General features: G+C 42.5%; 2 protein-coding genes across 2 annotated transcripts; one reads left to right on the top strand and one right to left on the bottom strand.

Annotated features, from left to right (window-relative positions):
• Positions 1–239: 239 nt before the first annotated feature.
• arsk (arylsulfatase family, member K) lies at positions 240–5,919 on the bottom strand. The gene is made up of 8 exons (XM_085475127.1): positions 4,329–5,919; positions 3,992–4,121; positions 3,738–3,897; positions 3,216–3,501; positions 2,946–3,117; positions 2,388–2,612; positions 1,786–2,001; positions 240–1,484 (listed from the first exon to the last, which is right to left on the bottom strand). The coding sequence occupies exons 1-8, from the start codon at positions 4,515–4,517 to the stop codon at positions 1,213–1,215; spliced, it is 1,650 nt and encodes a 549-aa protein (XP_085331253.1). The 5' UTR covers positions 4,518–5,919; the 3' UTR covers positions 240–1,212.
• An 89-nt stretch (positions 5,920–6,008) lies between these two features.
• arrdc3a (arrestin domain containing 3a) lies at positions 6,009–13,752 on the top strand. Its single transcript, XM_085475128.1, has 8 exons — positions 6,009–6,509; positions 8,381–8,462; positions 8,583–8,730; positions 9,030–9,132; positions 9,293–9,549; positions 10,162–10,318; positions 10,417–10,559; positions 10,658–13,752. The coding sequence occupies exons 1-8, from the start codon at positions 6,230–6,232 to the stop codon at positions 10,724–10,726; spliced, it is 1,239 nt and encodes a 412-aa protein (XP_085331254.1). The 5' UTR covers positions 6,009–6,229; the 3' UTR covers positions 10,727–13,752.
• The last annotated feature ends 10,478 nt before the right edge of the window (positions 13,753–24,230 follow it).

The raw sequence follows: 24,230 nt of genomic DNA, 5'->3' as shown, positions 1-24,230 counted from the left end.
AATTTGACAAGATTAAATAAACGGAGAAGTAAAAGGTGCAATCATTTTTAAGTCTGATCTGTAACTGAATAATTATTTATTAAACAATATTTTTAAAATCCCGTTTATCAGGTTCTACAGTATTGGTTTTTAAACTTTAAAGATGCAACTAGACAGATCTAATTTTTTTCATGGTTTCTTATTTGTTTTTCTTTCACTGCAGAAAATGCTCAAATAAAGGGTCAAAAATTATTTTTTTTTTACCTTTATTTTTGAAGCCTAAATTGTTCTCCAGTTGTTCTTATAACCCAGTCATCATTGCCAGTTCACCATCATCAAATGCATGGAGTTTGAAGCAATAACAATAACAATGATAATAATATTTATGGTCATTGCACGTGTACAGTGAAATTGGATATTATATTATCAGTGCACACATCTGAAAATGACTTACAAAAAAGTCCAAAATTTATATAGATATATAAAGAGCACAAAAATACCTTAAAATTCACCATAAAAACTTTCTAAAAAGGTAAAGTAAACTGTACATCATGCCACTGATACAACATGTTTTACATTCTGTGGGTAAACACTACACAGATGATTCTCTTAGAAAAACATGCACAGTCCTAACAGCATTTAGTTTTTGGAGGAAAATTATTTATTCCTTGTGTTTGTTCTGAAACTTCAGGGCAGCAGTTCAGACAGAAGGGGGGGGGGGGGGGGGTCCCAGCTGCATAGGGTAAGAGACAAGGTGCACTCTGAACACCAGTATGTCTTTTTGTGTAGGCACAACACAAAAAGGAGACAACCATTCACAATCACATTCAAACTTAATAGCAAATAAACCGATCTGCATTAACTGAATGTCTTTGGACTGTGCAAATTGTCATCTGGGCTATGGACAATAATTAATTATAACTGATACTTTGGTTTAAATTACATAAATTACATACATTTAAATTACAGAAGTAATTTACACTACATTACAAAGAAAATCATGTAAAGTCCCTGAAACACTGGTGGAAATTTGTATGAAGGGGACGATGTCAGAGATGTAGACTGAAGTGTGTCATACTGTGAGCCTAGGACATCTGTAGGTTATCAATCACTGTAACCACTGCAGTACTAACATGAGACACCGCAGAACAGATCAACGACTTACACAAAGATCCAAACTTTATCAAAGTGCAATTTCAATTTGTTCTACTAGTTATTAGACATAAAATATCACTAATAGCCATAGAGCCACTTGTCAATGGCTCTCTCATTGGCTAATGCATCTTTTTGCCAATCCACATGCCACCGGAGGTTACCAATGACTTGACTATAGTTTCTCCCTAAGCTAAGGCGCCATGCACCGAATGCTTTTTTATTGTAGACGTGAACAGCTTCAGACACTTTTGGATAGTCCACGATGCTACGCAACTGCTTCTCCAGATGTGCTTGCACATCTGGGAATTTGTGAACCACATTGTGAAGTTCATCCTTGTCCAGTGTGAGATCTGCAAAAGAAAAGCAGGAGAAAAACAATTAAAGGACACTGTTACACCCCTCTGCAGCCCCTAATTGGCCACACCTAGTCAGGTGTGGATAAAAGCACACCTGAGGCGGACTTTCGAGAAACTCACTAGTTTTTGCCTTGATGGCACCAGCCATTTTACCTGCTATGCCAATTTAAGATAAAACCTCTTCTCACTAACACTCTGGTATTCGTCTCCTTTTTTATGTTGCGGCTTTTGAGCCGGGTCGTAACAGACACATACGAAGACAAGCTGAAGTTAGCGTCAGAAGCTTTAGGCTCACCAAAGAGTTGCGCGGAAACACTCAGGCCATCGGCGTACGTGATGTATTTCCACTGATCACTTCGCAGCATGTAAGTAGAGGCGTTGACGTTACAACCATGATATTCGCTGAATGCCCAGGCTCTCTGCTGTTGGTTAGAAAAAGCAATAGATGTGGACAGCAGAGGAAGGAGGGACTGGCCACTTAGATTCCCTACTGCTGAAATCCCAGCAATCTCTGCAAAATATAAAAATGTGTCACAACGTTCGATTTGAAATAATCAAATCAATATTTACCACCGCTTTCATGCTGTTTTTATAGACAGTAGTCAAACAGCAGTGGCAGCACTGAAAAAAAAGGCAGGAGGCTGAGCTGAGCACAGGTCAACTGGTTTGGAGACAAGATCAGAGAGGCAAGGCTGAGACGGTTTGGACATGTGCAGAGTGGATAAATGGAACAAAAGATCTCAAAGATGGAGAAAAAGAGGAAGACCACAGAGAAGCTTTGCGCATGTAGTGAAGAAGGACATGCAGAGGGCTGGTGTGAAAGAGGAGGATGTTAGGGAGAGGGTGACATGAGGCAGATGATCCACAACATCCTATGTTGTCTGTCTGCCTCCTTACCCAGCACAGTGGGATAGAGATCAACCAAAGATACAAGCTGGTTGACCTGCTGGCCAGAGATGAGCCCAGGCCCCATGATGAGAAGGGGAACGTGGGAGCTTCCTTCAAACATCGACATCTTATAGAACTGCCGGTGCTCCATGGCCAGCTCCCCATGGTCAGCCGTAAATATCACGACTGTGTTGTTAAGCACGCCGGTCTCTCTCAATGCAGAAATCACTTGACCTGGTGAGACAGAGCATGTGGAAGATGGAGTAAGAGCCAATCCATTTTGGGATTTTCTGTGAATTCAATCAAAAACTTTATTCAAACAGCAGAGAAAAGATAGCAGTGCCACAGACAGTGTGTCTGTGAGGTTCATATGCTTTAACTCTCCACTTTTAAATCTTGTAAAAATGATGGTTTGTATCTTTTTTTTTCTACACTGCATTTGTAAGCTCAAAGAAAACACCATTCCAGGCATGTTTGGTTTTTTTCTTTAAGATCTCAAAACCATCGTTTCAGTCCAAAATAGCAGCTGTGAGACCAGAATGTAGCGAATTACTGCTGTCAACTAACCCAGCATGGCATCGGTTTCGGCGCACATGGCGTAATAGAAGGCCCGAATGCTTTTGACTTCATCGTCGGTAAAAACACCGCTGCAGTTTTTGGTGAAGGTGGAGTAGTAGTCAACAGGGTGCATGGCAGCCAAAGGCAACCATTTGGGAACAGAGATGAGGTCAGAATTCACCTGTGCGTAAGAAAAAAAAACAAAAATTCGTTTCACTCAGGGATTTTTTTTTTTGACACAAAGTGCAATAAAAAAAAACAGAGACGGAAAAAGCATGCCTTTGTGAGCCAGTATGGTGACGTACGGAAGGTGGATCCCCCTGCAGTCTGCCCCAGGGATTCAGTCTTATACGGGTGAGGTAAATTGAGGCCAAGGTAAAGAGCGAAAGGCTCGGGTGTGGTGGACGCAGCTGTCTGGTGGATCCACTGCGTGGCCTTATCTGTGTTTTCCCAGTCTTTGCTCATGATCTTTACGGTTGACTTGTTCCCAACAAGTTCAGAAACAGGCCGGCCCTCTTGGCGCAGGAGGAACTGGACGTCTTGTGTCCATGCCTCAACTCGATTACTGCAACACATGTACAAAAACAGGAAGTGGAAAAATGTGAAAGGCACTGTTTGGAAACAAATGCAAATGCACGCAGAGAGACTGTTACTGCCACTAGCATTTTTCCTTGTGTGATTGTGTGTGTGTGTGTGTCTGTGCATAATATTAATTTGGGGGGAAAAAATAAGAAGAGGAAAGCGAAAGTGTTTTCCTACTGAGACCATGCTACACGTTAAACCTTACATTTACAACAGTACCTGACAGAGTGAGCCCCAGATGTATAATCCAGCTTGCCTATCATCTTGGTACGATACCCATTCTCCTTCAGCAAATCCATCCACGTGGTTGTGTTTGCATCTAAGCACTTGTAGTTGTTCCACGACTGAGTGAGGTGAACATACTGACCGCTCCACATTGCTGAGAGCAAAGTTTAAGCAGCTGAATTACAACATGCAATTTTAAAAGAAAGTCAAAGTAGATTTTTTTTCTAGAGGGCAAATATGTCGCTTACCTGCTCTGGAAGGGCAGCAGATGGGCGAGTTGGTGTAAGCATTAAGAAAGGTGGAGCCGAGCTGCCTGAGATAGTTTGTATATGGCAATTGTACAAGTTTGCTGCCAGGGTCAAAGGACAATCGACCATCCTCAAGAGACACAAAAAGTCATATGGGGATCAAGATACACAGATGCAAGTTGTACATGAAGATAACAAGGAAATATTCAACCACAAAATATAAAGCATCTCTGCAATGCTGTTGAATTTTGATGGACAATACAGCTTTCTCATTCTGTTTTAACCTATTAAGAGTAACTATCTAGTAATAAAGCACTGAAATTTAAGTCATACTTACAAATGCATCACTCATCACCATCACAATGTTGGGTTTGGATGCTTTCTGGCAAATACTTTGACCACATTGCTGAGAAAGGAAAATGAAACCCAGCACTATTATGTTCATGACAGCTTCGTGTCCTCCTGAAGTTATAGACGTGAAAGAAAAGACCCGTCGGAAAAGCATTCGACTTTTATTAGTGGGCATCACAAAGTTCCTGCTCGCCTACAAGCGCCTCAGCCTGATATGTTGTACACATCCCGGTTACGCTTTCAAAATAAGAGGTTTCATTTTTGTTGACGTTCTAACATGCATTAAAAACTGACTATTTATGCAAATATCACCGTTTAAGCGGAAAAAAATTTAAAAACAAATATTTAACATAAATCACACCTACTGTCAGTAATTCTAACACCAGCAGGAGATGAGAAGAACTTAGCAGCAAGAACACAAATAATATCAAAACCAATCTTACCTTAGCCTGTCATTACAAAATGCCAACTGTAGAGGGCAGCATTTATCTAAGCATAAAAAGAGCAAATTCGCACCACTCCAAACCCCTAATTAGATAAGGAAAAGATGTGTGGATGGAACTCTTAATCAAATACAATCTGTGTTTAATTAATTAGCGCCAATCTTTACTGTAGATCTAATTACGGAACATGGACACAGAGACATATCGCAATTTCTGTGTAACTAACTATAACTGTAAAGGCTCTCGGAAAGATGGCTCTAGGTAGCATAACATTACAAAATGTTATCTTATGCCCTGTAATTATCACTGAATTGAAATCAGAAGTGATGTCATTGGCCCTAACTAGCTGTTGGTTGAACCAACAGTAAGTTGCAGTGACGTTCAACAGGTGATACTGCCGCCCACGCTGGGAACAACGACCGCCGCGAGGTGGCGTCTTGATCCTCAGAGTTGTTTATCTTTAAACTAGGACTTCAGCACAAGGATGATGTCTGCCGTGCCGTGGATTCATTTAATCTTTTCACAAAATAATAAGTTTGATTTACATGCGAATATATAAGAAGCTGGCTGATACATTCACCTTAGATCCCCAGGCTAAACACTATGAAACAATTCATACTATTGACAGTGCTGCAGGCATCATCCAACAAAATCGAGCTCTTCTTATTTTTGGTGATTGTGCACAGATGCAGACGCTGCAGTAAATCTGATAATGTGAAACTATTTGTGTGGATTACATCGCAGATGTAATGTGTGTGTGCACAGAGACCAAATGCCGATGCAGGGCTGGGGTTGTAGAGCTGTAGACCTATAAGAAGATTCATAGCTGATGTATGAGCCATGAATCGTTGCTGCATCACATACCATAAAGCCAGGGCATCTGTAATTTCATTAAAATCGAGGGCCGAGAGGGTTCCATTTCTTCTCTCATTCTTTGAATCAAAAGTCTAGAAATAAGTCTGGGTGATACTTTGTTAGATCTGTTCGTATATTTTCAATAAATCGAATCAGATTTAAAGCCTCTCCTCTCGAACGATATTTTTTGGCGAACATTTCTTTGTGTAGTCTTTCAGCTGTTTGACTTTACTTATCATCTGGTTGTGTGCCACACTTGTTCCAGAAGGCGGAAGGAGGGGGCAGTGAAGCCCCGCGCATGCGCCCAGAGGTTGTTTTTCCCCACACTGGCAGTCGTTTAAAGTGCGCTGAGCTACCGGGGTTTCCTTGTCTGACTGGGACTAGCGAGCAGATAGGCAGATGATAACAGCATCAGTTGCTGTTACTAGATCTCAATGAACTGCCCTCGAAGAAGCCACTGATCGTGCCTGCTGCTTTTTGCAGAGGTGGTAAACTGATCAGTGTCCGGAAAAACGGCTCTATGAGATATTTCTTCATTGAGTCTTTTCTTTTTTTTAGTATTTCAAGGTCTGTGTAGCCTCTTTCCACCATGGTGCTAGGAAAGGTAAAGAGCTTCACAGTAAGCTATGACTGTCTCAATGACAGCAATGTCCCCGTTTTCTCGAGCGGGGACTGCGTCTCAGGGAGGGTGATCATCGAAGTCACCGGAGAAATCCGCGTGAAATCTCTCAAAATCCACGCGAAAGGATTTGCAAAAGTTCGTTGGACTGAATCGAGAAATGCTGGATCCAACACTGCCTACACGCAAAACTACACAGAAGAAGTGGAATATCTGAACCACAAAGACATCCTAATCGGACACGAGAGAGGTGAGGACTTGTTTTTTGATTTTATTTTCCTGCAGAAGTTCTTGCTTCTCACTTGACCTGATGGGTGAGATGCTCTTAGTGGCCTCGGGCTCAATGAAAGGTGTAGCTGAAGGATAACAAGAGTGATAGACACGATTAAAAAGTTGACCAACTTTCATGCTGCATTTTCTGACGGCGCTTTTATGTATGATGTTTTTACGCTCGTAACATACAGCTCCGTGGTTGCTTGTTTGTGTCAAGGTGTCAGAATGAATGACAGCAGCTCTGCTCGATGTATTTAACGTCCAGCGTAAGATTGGTTTTGTTTTTGCTTCTCTTTATTAGGCCCAGAGAAATAAAGCAGTGTTTAGAGTCTCTGTAAGTGTATTTCATTGCAGAACCACATCTTAAAGAGTGTTTCTTTGTAGCTTTTCTTAAGTTTCCCCCTATTGTTCAAAGCGGTTCAATCCTGTTCAGAAAACTGGACCGGGAGAGGCGGGGTAAAGACGCAAGCCCCTACCTCCGGCTGCCTGCCATTGGCTGCGATGTTCATCTGTGGCTGATGACATCATTACCCTGCAGACAGAAAATTCTGCAACTTTTCGGTGAAGGGGGAAAAAAGCTGTAAAATGTAGCTACCAGATGAAAGTACGTGCGGTTTGAAACGTATAAGGAGCTGCAGTGCTTGATACTTTGTTCCTATACTTATCCCTATGGTTAAACCCTTGGTAAACGTGTATTCTGCTAGGCGAAATGTTGTCTTGTTATAGGTGTGTTTAGCAGTCTAACTGTGCTTAACCAACGGTCATTTCTGTACTTTTATTTAGTGCACTTTTTAGTGCAAAAAAGGGGGAGGAAATCCAGACAGTTAAGGAAGGTAACATTTATACCGTTACGATAATAATAATAATGAAAACTATATACTAGCTCAGCCCTTAAGCAAACATGATAACTCATAAAATGATAGCGATAAAAAAAATAATTTTAATAAAATCGAAAGATTGTCGTTTAAAGTGGAGAAATTGCTGCAGTTTTTGTTCGGAGTATGCTCTTTGATACGTTGTTGCTGTGTAGTAGGTAGGTCGGTACTGCGGTGTCGCACAGTGAATGCGTAATGAAGGCTGGGTGGCTGTGGGAAGCTGCTCGCTCCGGTTTAGGCCGGTCTCCTCCTGCTGGAGTCTGCCGTTTGAGTGACAGCTCTGCACTTGTTTACCACACGGCTGCTGCTGCTGCTTGGAGGGAGGGAGGGAGTGCTGAGCTGGCAGAAGCGCACCCTAGCTCTTTACAAAAATCACTCTTTGTGTTTTAACTGAAAAATATATATATTCATGTATTTTTAAAAAAGAAAAAAAAAAGAAAATGCAGTTCGAATTGTACAACCCTGTCCAAAACTACATTTCATTCTTCTGCTAGGCAGTGAAATTCTAAGTTTCCTGTACTTGTGCCCGATTTTTTTTTAAATGTAGTATTTATTTATTTTTAAAGCGCAGATTTAAGATTTTTGTCGAACCTCCACACAGCCCATAATAGCCTCAATGTATTAGCATCATACATTGGATCTCTTTGATTCACTTCATTGTTCTTGGGAATAACACTAGAAGAAAGAAGGAAGGGAAAAGGGCTCAGTTTCTGACACCATCAAACAATCAACTTCTTTTACTTTCCTCTAAATATTGGTGTACTGTTTATCTCTCAATACATTAACATAAGTTTTAAATCGGCCAGATATTATAGTAAATTCCTTTTTATTCTCTTTTTTCTCCCCCACCCTGTGTTTTTTTTTTTTTTTTGTTTTGTTTTTTTTTCTGGTATGACTTTCAGATGCCTTCGTAGAGCATTTTACGCAGGTATGGTATATATGTGTTTGGACTATTGTCCTCCTTGTTTTTCAGACGATGATAACTCGGAGGAAGGACTCACCACTATCCATTCAGGAAGACATGAGTATGCATTCAGCCTTGAGCTTCCACAGACGTAAGTGTTTCATAAATATTAGGAGACTTGCAGTTATTTTATTTTGGGGGGTTTTTTTTGGCTGTACTGTGATTATAACATTATTTCTCCCTTCTCTCCTGCTCTGCTCTTTTCCTGCAGACCTCTGGCTACCTCTTTCGAAGGGAAACATGGCAGCGTGCGCTATTGGGTAAAGGCAGAACTCCACAGGCCATGGCTCCTACCCATGAAGACCAAGAAAGAATTTACAGTCTTTGAGCACATTGACATCAACACTCCATTATTGCTGGTAAGCTTACGACTCAATTCACTTGACCAGTGAATGAGCCTGTTAGCTGGTGATGGCACTGAATGAAGGAAATAAAAACGTAGTATGAGTCACTTAGGGCATAATTTTCCTAATTATGGGGAATTTCAGCAGGTTACACTGTAGACACCCTGAATCATGGAAAAATAAATACAGAACAAGTGTTGAAAACATTTGGCTGCTATTTATTGTTATAACTATGGAGTAGCTGGTGTTTGATTATCAATCTAGCTTTTATTGTGGCAAAAAATAATGTCTTTATTTTTCCCCACCTTCCCCAGTCACCACAGGCCGGCACAAAAGATAAGACACTTTGCTGTTGGTTCTGCACCTCAGGTCCTATTTCCCTAAGTGCCAAAATTGAGAGGAAAGGATACACCCCAGGTAAGAATAAGTGAATAATTAATGACTTTCTTAGCTATCTCGTAACCAGATAAGTAAGTGGAAGTCCCTGCAGCTTCTGCATTGATTATCAAAAACACACCTGATAAATAAATGTAGATAAACTTCAGCTAACTTGCTTCCTGTCCTTTTAACTCTGTAGGGGAGTCAATCCAGATTTTTGCTGAGATCGAGAACTGCTCATCACGCATGGTCGTGCCAAAGGCGGCCATCTACCAGACTCAGACCTTCTACGCCAAAGGGAAGATGAAGGATGTCAAGCAGCTGGTGGCTAACCTGCGGGGAGAATCTCTGTCCTCGGGCAAAACGGAGACGTGGAACGGAAAGATGCTGAAGATCCCGCCAGTCTCCCCCTCCATCCTGGACTGCAGCATTATCAGAGTGGAGTACTCTCTCATGGTGAGCACAATAATGAGGCGTTTAGATCACTTTCACATAATCTTTCAGTGTATATCCAGATATTGTAGATTTGGAAACACAAGTCTTGCTACTTCCAGTACACTCCCCTGACCTTACCACCACCACATTATTACTTGTTTTAAGTGCCATTCTGTTGTAGAAGTTATATTTCCTACTAAGTCAATATCTCTTCTGGTAAAGCACCTGGCTGACTCAGCTCACATTGCCAAAACTAGGCCTTGGATTGCACCAGTTGTTATCTCCACATGCAGCTAAGAGCATTAGCCCAGAATATCTGTGGCAGCACCTGCCATCAGGGTGCTTATACCTGCTTTACACCATGAACAGAAATGCTAGGTTGCTTATACCTTTTGTAAGCAACTGATCTCATGACAGTGACCTACATATTGTCAAACTAATGCCTAACCCAGTCCTGGTTCGAGTACTTCTGAGAAGATATAGGAGCCATTTCATTTTATGCTGACTGCTCAGCTCCAGAGCCTTTTATTAGACTGATCATAGCCCTTTTACATTTTTTATAACCCTGTATGACATGTTGTTTTATTTTTTGCATATGCTAAACGGTTGTGGTGTTCTTATGTCTGTGCTCAGGTGTATGTAGACATACCTGGAGCGATCAACCTGTCCCTGAACCTGCCTCTTGTCATCGGAACCATCCCTCTTCACCCATTTGGTTCCCGCACCTCCAGCGTCAGCAGCCAGTGCAGCATGAGCTGGCTGGGCATGGGTCTGCCTGAAAGGCCGGAAGGTACGTTTGATCTCATTGTCATGAAGCATCTTTTTCTATTTTAATCAAGGGATCGTAATCGCAAGAATGCTGAAGTGTTGTTTCGTCTTCATTTGCAGCTCCTCCAAGCTACGCTGAAATTGTGACGGAAGAGCAGAGACAGAGCTGTCTGGATGTCCCAGCAGCCCGCGAGGAGCTGGACGGACCTCTCTTTGCCTATATTCACGAATTCCGCTTCCAGCCCCCTCCCCTGTACTCTGAGGTAAGCACCAAATGGCAAATGACCTTCCTTTAGAGTCTCAAAAACAGTTTGTTTCCTTGAATAAACACCTTTTTTCCCCCTCTTTTCCCCCATTCTAGATTGATCCTAACCCAGATCATGCCAGCCGTACAGAGGAGCGCAGACTTGATGCTTGCCCATCACGCTGAGGATATCCCAGCAATTCCCCTGAGATGTTTGGGGAAACTCAAAGAAGCCTAGCTGTAAGGCTCAGCTTTGATTATTTTCTCAGCTGACAGCATTTACAAAATGCTGTTGACAATAAGAGGAAAAACAAGAATATCCAACCAAAAAAACCCAAACAAAAACGAGTGAGTCAGGTTGGACGAATCTGTTCCTGCCTTCCCTCAGCAAGAGAAATGGGAGTCACCAGTTCCGGGTGTCTTTCCTTTCCTGTGTCAGCTTGCTGAGGGTGACATATGTACAGATGAACATGTATCCATTCTGTATGCGAAGAGGGCGGGGTAAAAAAAAAAAAAAAGACCCTCTAGTAGCGCGAGCCCTGGTGATGGTATTGACAACGACAATGACGATGACGAGGAAGAACCGCCACGGCTCAGCCTGCCAAGCTCCTCTTCACCCCTGACTCTTCTGTACCTGTGGCACATAAGGACTTAGCTCCTCTCACAAAGGACAGAACTTGTCATGTCCGTTCATCAGCAGAACTCACCTTAAGGAAATGGGATGAAGAGAAAAAGGTGTCACCACCATAGTCCTGAAAGTAAGCTTTCAGCAGCAGCATCAGTCATCAAAAAAAAGCAAATACTAGGTCCTTCTGCCTCATTTATGGATTTGTTTTGCACATCTTGTTCTTTACTTGAGTTGTGTGGCTCTGTTTAATGAGAGTTTAAAAAATAATCACTAATAGTTTAGTTTCAGCCTTGCAACGCACCAGACTATGAGACTATGAGACTGAAATCTGCATCACTCTGAGTATCGCTGAGAGTAGGATTTGTTTTAAAAAAGCAAAAGCAAAACGAAGACTGAAAAGTACAAGAACAATGCACTGAAATTGTTTAAGTTGTTTAAGAATTTTCATTTTCTTGTGACTAACAACAACCAGACAGTACTTGTACAACAGACTTAATCTTTATGTGGAAGCTTTCTTCTTTTCTCTCTTTTTTTTTAAACTACATTGCCTCCTAAGCTTGAATCTGTGGTTTCCCTCCTTGTTATTCTGTTCTCGTATTCGCTCCAGTCACAGAAAAGCTTGCAACAATTTTAGCTTCGTGGTGGCTCTGGATTTGGACTAGCAGGGTTGCAGACTTTTGCCACTCAATTTGAAGCTGACGGGAAAAGCGCTTGCTTGCATGGGTGTGTGTATAATTTGTGTGTGTGTGTGTGAGACATAAAGTGGTGCCCTATTGAGGGACTCACCCTAATTGTTTGCAGCCCCTCTACTCCTAATCTCAGGGCAAGCCAGGCTTGCATAACTGCCCGACTAGCACTGTCTCAGGTGGTCTTCTCACTTGTTAAAAGGAGGAAAAAGAGAGAGAGAAGATAAAGTTTTGAGGTTTTTGTTTTAATTGCACTGCTTAGAAAAAAAAATGAAGTTTTTGTTCACTACCAAAACGAGAGGCAGACCTGCAGAGGAGCGAGGCAGCTTTTTCTTTTTGAGACGAATCACATTCCCTTTATGTCCTGCTGCACTTTCCCACTTCATCCATTACAGACTTTACCAGACCAGTGAAGCCAGGATGCTAATTCCAAAAAAAGAAGAAAAGATGGAAAAATATTTTTGAAATAAGAAAGTAAATTCAGCACAAATGAAATGCTGGGAATGTTGCTAAACTTCTGTTCATGCTGGTCAGAGCAAGTAGTAGTAGTCGTAGCAGTAGTAGTAGTAAATTGAAATGAGTAATACATTGGTTTCCTAACTCATTCATGATAAAAGACCAGCTGTAACAGAGGTTCAGCATATTCAGGAAAAGATGACAAGCAGCACTTTAAAAAAGAAAGGAAAAAAAACACAAAATAAGAAAAAAAAAGTAGCATTCGGTGGTGAAGGTCTGGATTTAATAACTACTTGGTATTAACCATGTGTTAGAGGATTTTTAAGTAAAGTGGTGTTGTGTAGGACGCAAATGCATTATTCAGTCTTTTTAAGATTAGTAACTCTTTTTTTTTTTTTTCTCCCTAAGTTTACATTTCAAAACATAGCTAAGGCAACTTTGTGTGTGTGCTCGGTGTGTGCATGCTCTTATCAAGATCCTGCTGGCAACTAACCGTACAGCTTCTGACAGTGCTCAGCGAACTGCAGATTATTAAAGTGATCTTATCTTAGTGGCCTTGACACAGAAAGGACTTGATCATGATGCTTCATTTTTCAATGTCTCTGCAACTCTTGTTCTCGTTTCTCTTTGTTTAACACTTGTATGTTTTCAGACCTTTCCGTGTTTTTTTTTGTTTTGTTTTTTTGGGGGGGGGGGGTTGTTTTTTTGTTTTTTTAAATGGACAAAAAGGGAAGACAGAAAAAAGACATTTAAAGCAAGGGTTGTTTTAAACAAAGAAACAAAGACATCTTGGACAGGCCTCGATTGTGTCATTTTTTATTTTTTTTTTCTGAAGCTGATGAGGGTTGACTATTATCTTTTTCCATGTATTTCTGGGCATTGATAGGTTGGTTTTTATAATTTTAACAAACAACCTTTTGGGTTGGTCTCCCTGACCTGTCTGATCCCCTTCAGGCCAGGGAGTGGCAGCTGTTGATCAGCACCCTTCTCCCTTCAAGAAACATTTATGTAACCTGGGACAAAACACTTTCTTTTTGTGGTAACTAATGTACTTGTTTTGCGATTCTTTGTTGGGGCTTTTATCTTAGGGAAACTGAATCAAGCTACGCGGTAATGAATAAGCTTACATATTTGTTTCAGGTGGGTCAATTCCATAGTCCATTTGCTTGGGCCTCAGAGTAGTCCAGTGTCAAAACTAAGCTAAATTCCTGACCTGAAGAAGGCAGGAACTGAAATGTTCAGAGAGATGGGATGTAGGAGATGGGATCTGAAACATTTTGGAAACAAAGTGCAATATTACTCAAAGAATTTTCTTCATTTTCATTTTTTTTCCATCACGATGATGTATTGATATTCTATGAATATACTATGTTCTGAATGCTTTAACCTTTCGTCTAGTTCTTCCTCTTGATTTGAATAAACATTTGTTCTAAATTACACAACTGTGGTTCCTGTGTGTGTTTTCCCTCCAAAGCTGTACACGCAATAGTGTAGGCCAGTAGTTGCACACTTGTTCACCTTTCCTGCGTTTCACTGACTGCCATCATATACAACTGATCACAACAAAGCATCCTCTAAATACAAAAGCAAATGTTGTTTAAATGACTAATCATTATCCAGTGCTTTACTTAAAAAAAAAAATCTATACAAATGGGTCACAAGAGACTTACAAGCACACAGGCAGCCAATCATCTCTTGAAAAGTAGTACAACACTGCCCCTAGAGGTGGTTTGAAGGTAGCACTGATCCTTGCTGGCAAAAGATACAAGGTACTGAGAAGGACACTGAATGGGTCTTAGTTGGATCACAAGTACTAAGATATTGGACGATGCACACATTTTGTGTTAAAACCAAAAACATTTGTGTTAATACAACTTCAAATTCCCTGTAATTTTTTTTAAATACTGCAGTATTTTATTTTTTTTTTTAGCCCAGTCTATCCTGAAATAAGACATCAGTGTTAAAGTTTGCCAAAGTTAACTGGGCCTAGTTGTTTAAACTCAGATAAATGTTTAACTTGTACAACTTGCAGCTTTCTAACTTCATAGTGCTGCTCTCTTGGTGGTTTGTCTACACATGACCTCTTTACTATGTTTAACAGTCTCTTTGCAGACCAGTAAGTCAATTTCATCCGTAATGCATCGACTTGCATTTTACGTCAGCCCAGTTTTTTACTAATTGATTTTTCTTTGCAAACTATGTGCATGTGTGCACAAGTGAGCTCAACAAATTCGATCCCGCCGGATGTGAAAGGATGTGTTGTAGGGCCTTCTGTTTTTGTCGCAAATCCAGCTGGGACAAGATGCACAAATGATCTCACTGACATGAAGAACGTTGATGCTGTTGCAGAACTGGACCTCACAGTTTCTGATACTTCTAAGCTCTGTGACGTGCAGTAGAAACGGAGGAATGAAGGAACCGCTTTCAATTTTCTTTCCCAAAATTAACAAGGCAAATTCGAAGAGACAGCTCATCAACTTTTACTGGAAATGTTTGCAAAGTATTAGTTCAAGCCAGCCTCAGTGATGACTCAGCAGCCCGGCCAGCTTTGACCCAGCACTTCAGTTTTCTCTTTGTCTCCTCTTCTCAACCCTCAATCCCCCCCTGGCCCCTTTTGACTTTTGTGGGCCCGGGCCTTTGTGGGTTTGTGACCCCTGTAGACTGGGGAGAAAAAAAGGAGGAGGGGATAACTAAGGGAAACCATAGATTGTGGCAGTGTGCATGCATGTGTGTGTGGTGAGAGTGTTGATTAGCAATTGCTGACGCTACACAGGCCTCAGCTGTTTCCTCTCACGGGATAATCCCGCTACCCAGAAGCCCCCGTGTGATCCAGAGGTTCTCGGCAACCTGGTGTGACTAGGCATGTTCAGCGTGGAGGGGGATGTTGGGGCTGAGGCCCCTGTAAGCCTGCCTGCCAGTGTCACATCATCACTGTGACATAATAGAAATGCAAACACACACACACACGCTGAGTGGACTGGAACGCGGCAGTGACGTGAACTCACACATTCTTATGAAACAATTGGATAGCCAGCATAGCCACAGGTCTGATACTGCAATGAAAGCAAAGATCTGGGAATAGGCGTAAATGTATCTCAGAAACTCAAAATTATGACCACTGTTTTTATAAAATGAGAGAAGCATTTCAGCATGATCCACACATTGATTTAGTATAATACAGACATGTATAATCTAAGCAATACGGTCTGACCTCTGCAGCTGACAGACAGAACTGAGCTACTGTGTAGTTATCATTAAAGTGTACCCTTTTCTCTCAAGACAAACACATTTTACTACAGATAGACTCACAAATTCTGGCCTTTCTACATCACATTTGTAACTGGATAACCTTATTTTCTAAACTAGTTGCCATGTCACTGAACCATGCTCGCATGAAGATTAAAACAGTACATTTTTCAGCGACAGAGGGATCCAGATATTCTGGAAGGATATAGAATTTAGACGACACAGCCTGCATGAAAGTGAACATTAGCCAGCAGCTAAATTCAGCCAGAGCTCCACCTGTTTTTATTACTGAGCACAAAGAAAGTAGCAAAGAAAGAGCTAGAAAGCCAGACAGCCAAAAACGAAGTAGCCACACGGTAGGACAAAGCTCTTAATTTCCTCATTTACTATGCTGAGATTTTGCTTGATACAGCTCCAACAACAGGGCAGCACGGTGGCACGGCGGTTAGCACTGTTGCCGCACAGCAAGAAGGTCCTGAGTTCAATTCCAACATCAGGCCGGGGTCTTTCTGTGTGGAGTTTGCATGTTCTCCCCGTGTTTGCGTGGGTTCTCTCCGGGTACTCCGGCTTCCTCCCACCGTCCAAAGACATGCAGCTTGTGGGGATAGGTTAATTGGATAATCCAAATTGTCACTAGGTGTGAATGTGCGAATGAACGTGAGTGCGAATGGTTGTCTGTCCCTGTGTGTTGGCCCTGCGACAGACTGGCGACCTGTCCAGGGTGTACCCCGCCTCTCGCCCTATGACAGCTGGGATAGGCTCCAGCGCCCCCCGCGACCCTGAAAAGGACAAGCGAATGGATGGATGGATGGACAGCTCCAACATTAAAACAACCTGCCTTCTTTTGGGCAGACCCACTTTAATGCCATGAAAGCATCTCTGATACGCTGTATCTTGGTCATCTGTCTGGCAGTCCAGCATTGCCAGAGGATCTTTTGGATCCAGTTTGTCTCATGGTCCATGGATTGGGGTTTTCCCAGGAGATTCACTCCACAGATTCCAGTCAAGTCTAGAAGCTTGACTGGGCTGGAATCTGTGCAGTTTGGAAAGGCAGCTGTCTTCAGGGAGTGCCGTTGCCATGGTGGATGTGTGCTTGGCTTGTAACTACATTTAGGTAGGAAGCCAGCATGTTAAATAACATTCACAGAAATGCTGGGAACAGAGTTTTGCTAGCAGAACTTTGCATTTTAACAGCATGACCAGACTTATCTGCTTCACCTGTCAGCGGGTTTAATCTTGTGGCAGATTGGTGAATATTAGGCTAAACCTCATGGGGACCTTTAGTCCTTGCATGAATGACATCGGTAAATAGATATTAAAAATTGCATGTATGTCAGCAGCAGCTGCTGCTGTGATTAAACAATACATGTCAGTTGTCAGTTTTTAGCCTGATTGACTAAGTTTGTTCCTCCATGAAAGGCAGATGTCAGATTCCTCGACTAATCCCAGCCTCGGGTCTCCAGAGTTTGTTCTCACCTCACTGATCTGTCTGTTTATAGTAAGAAAACATAATTGTTTTTGGTTTTTTTAAAAATGAGCTGAAATTGGCTGTGTCTGTGCCACCTCGGCCTTGACACACAGACCACACATAATTTAAAACGATGGTGCTAATTGAAAATCCTTTTAAATGTTCTCAGTGGACCTGGGTGGGCTGCTGTGGGTCTCCATGTTTAGTAAGGACAGGAACATGATAGCCAGAATTACAGTGGGCTATGTTCTTATGCCAAGACTCCCATCCATGCCATACCAAAGTCCCAGCATGGTCAGCATTCCACCTCCAACCATCCTTCACACATACAGACACACACACACACTGCACCCGAGTCCCCTGGCATGTTTGCCACTCATGTGCAGCACCACAACTTTGCCATGCCATTAAGTAGGAAAGGTCCTGCACACTTTGTGCATCTCTTTGCCAGCACATCCTCAGAACTAATCATCAAAATAGGCTGATTATGAGTGACTCCCGCAGCAATAGCCAAAATCACCAAAAAGTAGAGATCAAGTTAAGTGTGATAAAGATTTACTGTGTCATTTTAATTGTGCCAACAGATAGTCTATGTGACCTAAAGAAGGGATTTTGAATCTATATATGCACTTGTGAATCCAGTTGTAAAGTGTCTTTTATATCAAGATGCTCAAATAACAGCTTGATTGCAGACTGCAGAAGAATAACAAAGCCAGTAGTGTTAGCCAGGCCACGAGGGGGAAAGAGTGACCCGGGGTTCATTTTGGACAGATTGTACTTGAACAAGTTCCCCTCCCCCGCTCTCTTTTTTCCAGCTTTTTGTGCATCCACGCTGTTTTCTTTCACTCTCGTAGTTTCCAGTCTTAGCTCAACACCAGATGTGTTTGAAGTATGTGAAGGCTTGCAGAGGCCCAGATGGTCACGGCAACACTACATGAGATGGTACGATAACCATGTCGGAAAGATCGATGATTTAGGGCACTCTCATGAAACTGAGGAGAAAAACAAAGTGAACCTGACTTGACTATACCTTTTCTATGTTTGAAATGCACTGCACAACATAAACTGAAGAGCTATACCACACAGGTCACATTACTAGATTTTATCACCACGGTGAGCAATGCCGGGTGCTCTGCTCTATTCTGGAGGCTTAAGGGGACTTCACCAGTGACACTCTACCCCCTCTGTTATGTCACCTAACATAGAGCGAGTGAAATTCTGCTGCAGCCTGTAAAAGGACACTAAAAGGTTGCCATAAAAACAGCGATGATACTAGAGTTTCTATCTAGGTGAATTGATGACATGTCCCTAATTTGCTGCTTAATAAAAAAGAAAATATCTGTAATGTCTTTCATAACTGTATTCAGTCAGGGAGGAAGCATAAAAGCATAAGATATTTCTCAATAAAGCTGTTCTAACATCCTTTTTAATGTCTGATATGAAGTGCTGGTCAGTAAATCTGTAACATATAAAATGTGACTAATAGTACGCGACATCAAGCAGGAATTATGCAAGTTGAAATACAACTTCTTTCCGAAAGTCCTTGGCCCCCTTATGTTCTGTTTCAAGAGGGATGAGAGGTCAGGCTGAGGAGTGCTGTTTCACCACTTGTCTTATTTTACCCAGCTGGTCCCCCAGTGGAAGTTGCTCAGCTTCCTTTTTTAGCCACGGCTGACTCATAGCACAGCTCCCATCCCCCTTCTCTGCTCTTGTGCAAAGTCCCTGCTCAGCTTCAGCTCTCTCTCTCTCTCCTCTCCCCACCCTCCTGTGTGTCTTGCTCCTAAAAAACAACAGGTACATCAGGGCACAGAGAAGGCGGGGCTGTCTGGTGGGCAGCCTGTCCGAGCCTTCCAGTCACTTCTCCATGTCATTCCACCCCTCTGCCTCCAAACATCCAATCTGTCACCTCTTCCCTACCCTTTGCCTCCCTCACCCCGTCTGTCCATCCCAGCACTTCTGTCCCTGCGCTGCCTGCCCCTCCTCCTCTAATCTCCAACTTCTGCTGCCCTCCTCTTCACTGGATTCACATTCTTTCCAGGCAAATTATAAGCTGTCCTTTAAAATTCCGCCTGCAAAGCAAACGTGCTTGCCATGGTGATGACCTTTTATTTAAAAATAGCTTAAATGATGCAGTCGCCTCCCCAATTCTCTTTTTCTTTCTACCCCCTTTTGTCCACTACTGCATGCTATAACACTTTTATTGTGATATTTGCACACTGCACGGCGTTAGTTGTGTTGCTGTGTGCTTTATAAAATGTCACACTCAAGTGCTCTCCAACGTGGTGATAAAGCATGTGTTTGTGGATCAAAACATTGGGAACACAGTAGTATCCAAACATCTTGTGGCCGTTTTTTCCCTCTAACATATAGTGTATCCGTTCATTTAGGACCCACTTGGTGATAGCTCAGTGATGTCCATAAAAGTCCTTATCAATGCTGTAAACAGGGCGAGTCTTACAATACATCTCACAGGGGAAACTACAGATGTTTATAAGTCTGCAAGGGGCTTTCGAGTGAGTTTGTGGCTTGCAGATATACACAAAATGTATCAACTGAGGAGCTCTAGCGAAAAAGATCTAATATTGTATAAAAGTATGTCAGCTGGGGATTGAAAAATCTGTTTACTTCTAACACAGACTATTGTTTCTTGGGCCAGCATTTCTATGTCCAGAGTAAAAGTTTCCAAGGATGCTGATAAGCTTGAAGTGCAAAGTTGCCTTGATGTTTTGAATCTATACTCATACACACACTTAAGACATCCTGCTGCACTCAAAAGATCATCATGGAGCTGTACTTCTAGAACAAAACAAGACACTCTTAACAACCCTCAGGATGAATATTCAACATATTAGCAGGAAAATACAATTATAAAACAGAGGCTTTTTTCATAAAGATCTGGCCAATACAGTTCAACCGTTTTATAAATCCCTCTGCCTGTCTTGTTGTAGAGAATAAACTAGTTCTTTAGAGGAGCTGCTTATTTGTTGTATTCTCTGCTGAGACTTAACAGAGCTGCTTCCTGACACCTTGCAGGAATCAAGACGCTATTAATGGTGCATAACATCAATAATCGCAGGATTTAAATTTCTTGTCCTTAAATTTGTTGCCAGGTATCCTGGGACTCCAGCTCGTGTTCCAGAAGTTTCCATCTGTCTGGTCTGAACTGGACTGGACAGTTGGCATTTTCTGAACCCATATTTTGAAACTCGGGTCAGAGGGACAGACATGTACACAACATTGCCTGTCAGCCCAGCTGGTGTCTGTAAAGCTAAATCCAGGAGAACGGATAGGAATGGCCAGGTGGCTCAGACAGCCACACTGACACACACACCCTTACACAAATGCAAGCAAAACACGTGCGTCATCATAAGAATGAGTGCATCCAAATTGTCCTCTAGCAACACTTTTGGCTGTGTCCAAATTACAATTTGATGAAAGCCACAAAGGATATCAATCATAACAAAGTGCGAGTTGATGAAATGTTAATGGGGTTTGAGCTGGCTCTATAATAACAAGGAACAGACCGGTGTCACAGAACAGATAAATAACCTACAAGAAGTCATGATTATTAAACTTTTCCCCTCCCTGTTGCTGCTGTTGCACAAACATATTTATGCAGTGCCCTTTCTCCCTTACAGAGAAAGAAAAGCGTTGCATACCTGTCCTTGAGAGATTCAGCAGCAGCAGGCAGAAAACAACAAGTAAGGCTCTCATTCTAATTATCATTTGAGATGATGTGAAATGATTGAGAGCTAAGCTAAATCTCCAGACAGAACCGTGAGGAGATGAGGGAGGATGCGGCTAAACTAATTCCTATAACTTTCTGAGATCTGTCAAACTTATGGAAGCTACTTTTCTTGTTGTGATTTATTAAGGCGGCGTATTGTATCCCAGCAAAATCCCATGATCTCAGTGGGTGCTCCTGTTAAAATAAAGATAAATCTCTGAACCAGAAACCACCACCAGAGCTGGACTATGGCTCCATGGTTCAGCTGACAGACCTCAGCCAATAGCATAAAGGGAACTAACAGCACTTACTTTTTTCTTTTTAGCCAGGCTGCCTCCTTCTTAAACATGTGGTTGCACACACACACACACACACACACACACACACACACACACACACTGTTGTTCCTTCACGGCACAAATTAACCCCTGTGGATGGTGTGATAAGTCAGTATCGCTAACTCTTTTTTTCTTGTTTTGTTTTGTAGGGTTGCCTCAGAAGTGTGAAGTTAGATATTAGATTTCTTAAAGAAAAAAAATTGCTTCTCTGTGCTCTAACTTTTTCTTCCTATAAGAGAGAGACACACACACACTACACACACACTCACACAAGAGTCACTTTAGGACAAGAGCAGCCTGGGCTGGTCTGCACCAGTTCCATGACTCATTTAATCATTTGGAGCGACTGCCCGGTGAAGAAAAAAAACAAAACAGGGAAAACTAAAAGGTCTCTCTCATTTCATCTGAGTCAGTTTTTGGCAACTGAATGAGCGGAGCTGCAGTAGTCATTGCTGCAGAGAGCTTCGTTTATCATGACTGTGAGCTGAGCAGACAGGCAGGAATGTGTAACACATAAGTCTGACCTCTGATCAGGTCCCTCTCCGCTCGGCCCGTCCTGGTACCCGCGCCTGAGCGATGAGAATATCTGATACGGATCATTTATGAGGCGAGTCGTATTGTGTTGCTGTCCAACTTTTAAAACGCCCCAACACTGTAGCCACAATCTTCACAAACCTATTTCTGTATATGTTGTGGGAGTGCAACTGGGCCAGTGCAACATGAGAAAAGGTTATGCAACAGTCTACTAGTTCAAGAGTTAAGCGTCAGGTGAACTAAACACTCACTTCGCTTGCACAGTTCGTTTGCTGACTCGTCTTATCATAGGAATGACTTGAAAGTTGCTTCTGTTCTCAGCTACGGTCAGTGAAAATCAGTGAGGTGTGTAAGTGGATGGTTGTTAGCGCTGTCACCTCACAGAAAGAAGGCTCTGGGCTTGGATCCACAGGCTGGCCGGGGCCTTTCTGTGTCGGGTTTGATTGTTCTCCCAGTTTTCTCTGGGCGCTCTGGCCTCCTCCCATGGTCTCACGAACATTTGCATGTTAGGTGTAAACTGGCCGTAGGTGTGAGTGTGAATGGTTGTCTGTCTCTTTGGGTTAAATCTGGGGTAGACTGTTGACCTGTCCACGGTGGACCGGATCTCTCGCCCTGTGACAGGAGGGGTAGGCTGCAACCCCACTGTTATCCTAAGTGGAAGAAAATTGCTTGATGGATGGCCGCTGTAAGCAGACTGGGTGAAACTAACTGGGACTGCATATAAACGCCTGCAGCAACTGAGCAAAAGATTAATGAGACACACATAAGCTGAAGGGACTGAGCTGCTGAGGTAGTAAATGATTATTAAGAGACCAGCACCTTCATCTTGTAACCATGACGATATGACAATATTTAGCTTTCTGCTTACACAAACAGGAAGCGAATGAGTTGGGGTGCGAATCAGAATAGTTCCGGTGGCAACAGTCTAACCAGCGGCACCAGCACCTGTTATTTTCTCATTTTATCGTTTTTATACAGTTTATATAATAAGAACAATTTACACGCAAAAAAAGAAGAACAAGATAGAAAGAAGAAAAACACATTTCTGATTAATTGTCTGCACAACAAACTGTCATCCTACCAAAATGACGCTTTGCATGAAGTTCTCTCTGTTGTTCTCAGTGCCCGCCAGCATGAAACAACAGGTGGGTGACTGCAAAAATGGTGACCCCCAAAGCATGCGGCATATAAAAAGATCGTCTTAACACGGAGCAAAACTTCCTGGTAAAGATGTTCGTGGTACCAGTCAAATATGTAACACCCACGTGACAGAGTTTGTGCTGGTTGAGCTAGAGGACAGATCTTGGACTGAGAGCGTGTCGCTGAGCGCGAGTGACAGAAACAGAGGGACATACGGGCTGAATGGGAATAATAAAAAAAGTTAACTTCTGTTCTGATTATGCCATTCCCTTTTATAACACTAACTCCGTTGTGTAACTCGGTCAGTCGGCTTCCTCCTCAATAAACCCTCACGTCTTGCCCCGTCCCGCCGTGAATCTGACATTTCACCACTGACGGGCAACAACAAACAATATTGTTCTTGTGTGCAGTCAGAGCGTAACTGGGCTGGAGCAGCAACATGGCACGATACAGAACAGCCGGATCAAACCAGCTGAGTCTGGCTGGACACACACAGAGTTACACTGTGCCTGTCTCTCTGATGTGTGACTTCCGTTGGTTTGTAAAGGTCATTTGTCTCACACTCGGGTCACCACTAGTTTCCCTTGATGTCCCTTCATTCCTCTCTGTGCTTCTTCTCTGCTTTTCATGCAGTCTCCATCCTCTTACAGTCTAATATCAGTCAGGCGTGCCAACCTGGAAGCCCAAATTTCCCCTTATTGTATCTAGAATGTGATATCTATAGAGCGCTCACACGCTCACCGCTGAGGTCAGAAAATGCTCTTCCACCCTAGGCAAACTACAATTGCTCATTTAGGTGGAAAGGCCGTTTATCCTGATTACGTCTCGACTGCCCTGGGATGAAATTAAAAATGTAGGTGGCATCATGTGTACTTTTTCACTCCTTTGCTTCTGAAACGAGAAAAGTTGCCAACCTTATCATGTTTCTAAGCCAAAACTACAGCCAATCAGAGAGCCTCATGTGGAAGGTTTGTGCTAGTCTGGATCAAATGGAGGACTTTAATGAGCACTCGGTTTGTGAAAATGTGAGCACAGTGGCCCTGGTGAGTATGAGAGGAGTTACGAGAGTCAATGCGCTGACTTTTATATGGATGTCAACATGGATAAAAACATGCCTACGCACCCAGATCCCAGATATCGGGGCAGCCAAACAGCACAGTGAGAACAAGAGTGACATGATATGAGAGTCCAGCTGGCTGTATAAAGGCTCTGCCTTTACAACCCCTCGATGGACACGATACCATGGACACTGTTAATAATAGCTATACAATAAAAAGTGATCAGAAACAGAAGCTGTGAAGTCTCCCCCGCTCTGAGCCGCACAGCTTCTTTCAATCCGCCTGCTGTGGGAATTTGCGGATGGGAGGTGTCGAGCCACGTCTCCTTTTTTGGCCGTTATTTTTCGGACTCCCTTAAAATACCACTTGCATTGAGCTGCTCACCGAACTAAGGATGGTTGAAGAATTT

Source organism: Copadichromis virginalis, linkage group LG12 (assembly GCF_057382275.1).
Source record: "Copadichromis virginalis isolate Kocher_CV1m ecotype Utaka linkage group LG12, C_Virginalis_male_GT1.1, whole genome shotgun sequence".
NCBI classification, from domain to species: domain Eukaryota; kingdom Metazoa; phylum Chordata; class Actinopteri; order Cichliformes; family Cichlidae; genus Copadichromis; species Copadichromis virginalis.
The sequence above is the reverse complement of the archived record's forward strand: the minus strand, read 5'-3'. Positions and strand labels throughout refer to the sequence as shown.

Excerpts from the sequence above, each read along its gene's own strand:
- arrdc3a (XM_085475128.1), top strand. The coding sequence starts at position 6,230 with ATGGTGCTAGGAAAGGTAAAGAGCTTCACAGTAAGCTATGACTGTCTC. Across the intron at positions 9,133-9,292 it reads GAGGAAAGGATACACCCCAG|GGGAGTCAATCCAGATTTTT; the intron begins GTAAGAATAAGT and ends TTAACTCTGTAG. Across the intron at positions 10,560-10,657 it reads CCCCTCCCCTGTACTCTGAG|ATTGATCCTAACCCAGATCA; the intron begins GTAAGCACCAAA and ends CCCCCATTCTAG.
- arsk (XM_085475127.1), bottom strand. The coding sequence starts at position 4,517 with ATGCCCACTAATAAAAGTCGAATGCTTTTCCGACGGGTCTTTTCTTTC. Across the intron at positions 3,502-3,737 it reads TCTGGGGCTCACTCTGTCAG|TAATCGAGTTGAGGCATGGA; the intron begins GTACTGTTGTAA and ends CATGTGTTGCAG. Across the intron at positions 3,118-3,215 it reads CACCATACTGGCTCACAAAG|GTGAATTCTGACCTCATCTC; the intron begins GCATGCTTTTTC and ends TCTTACGCACAG.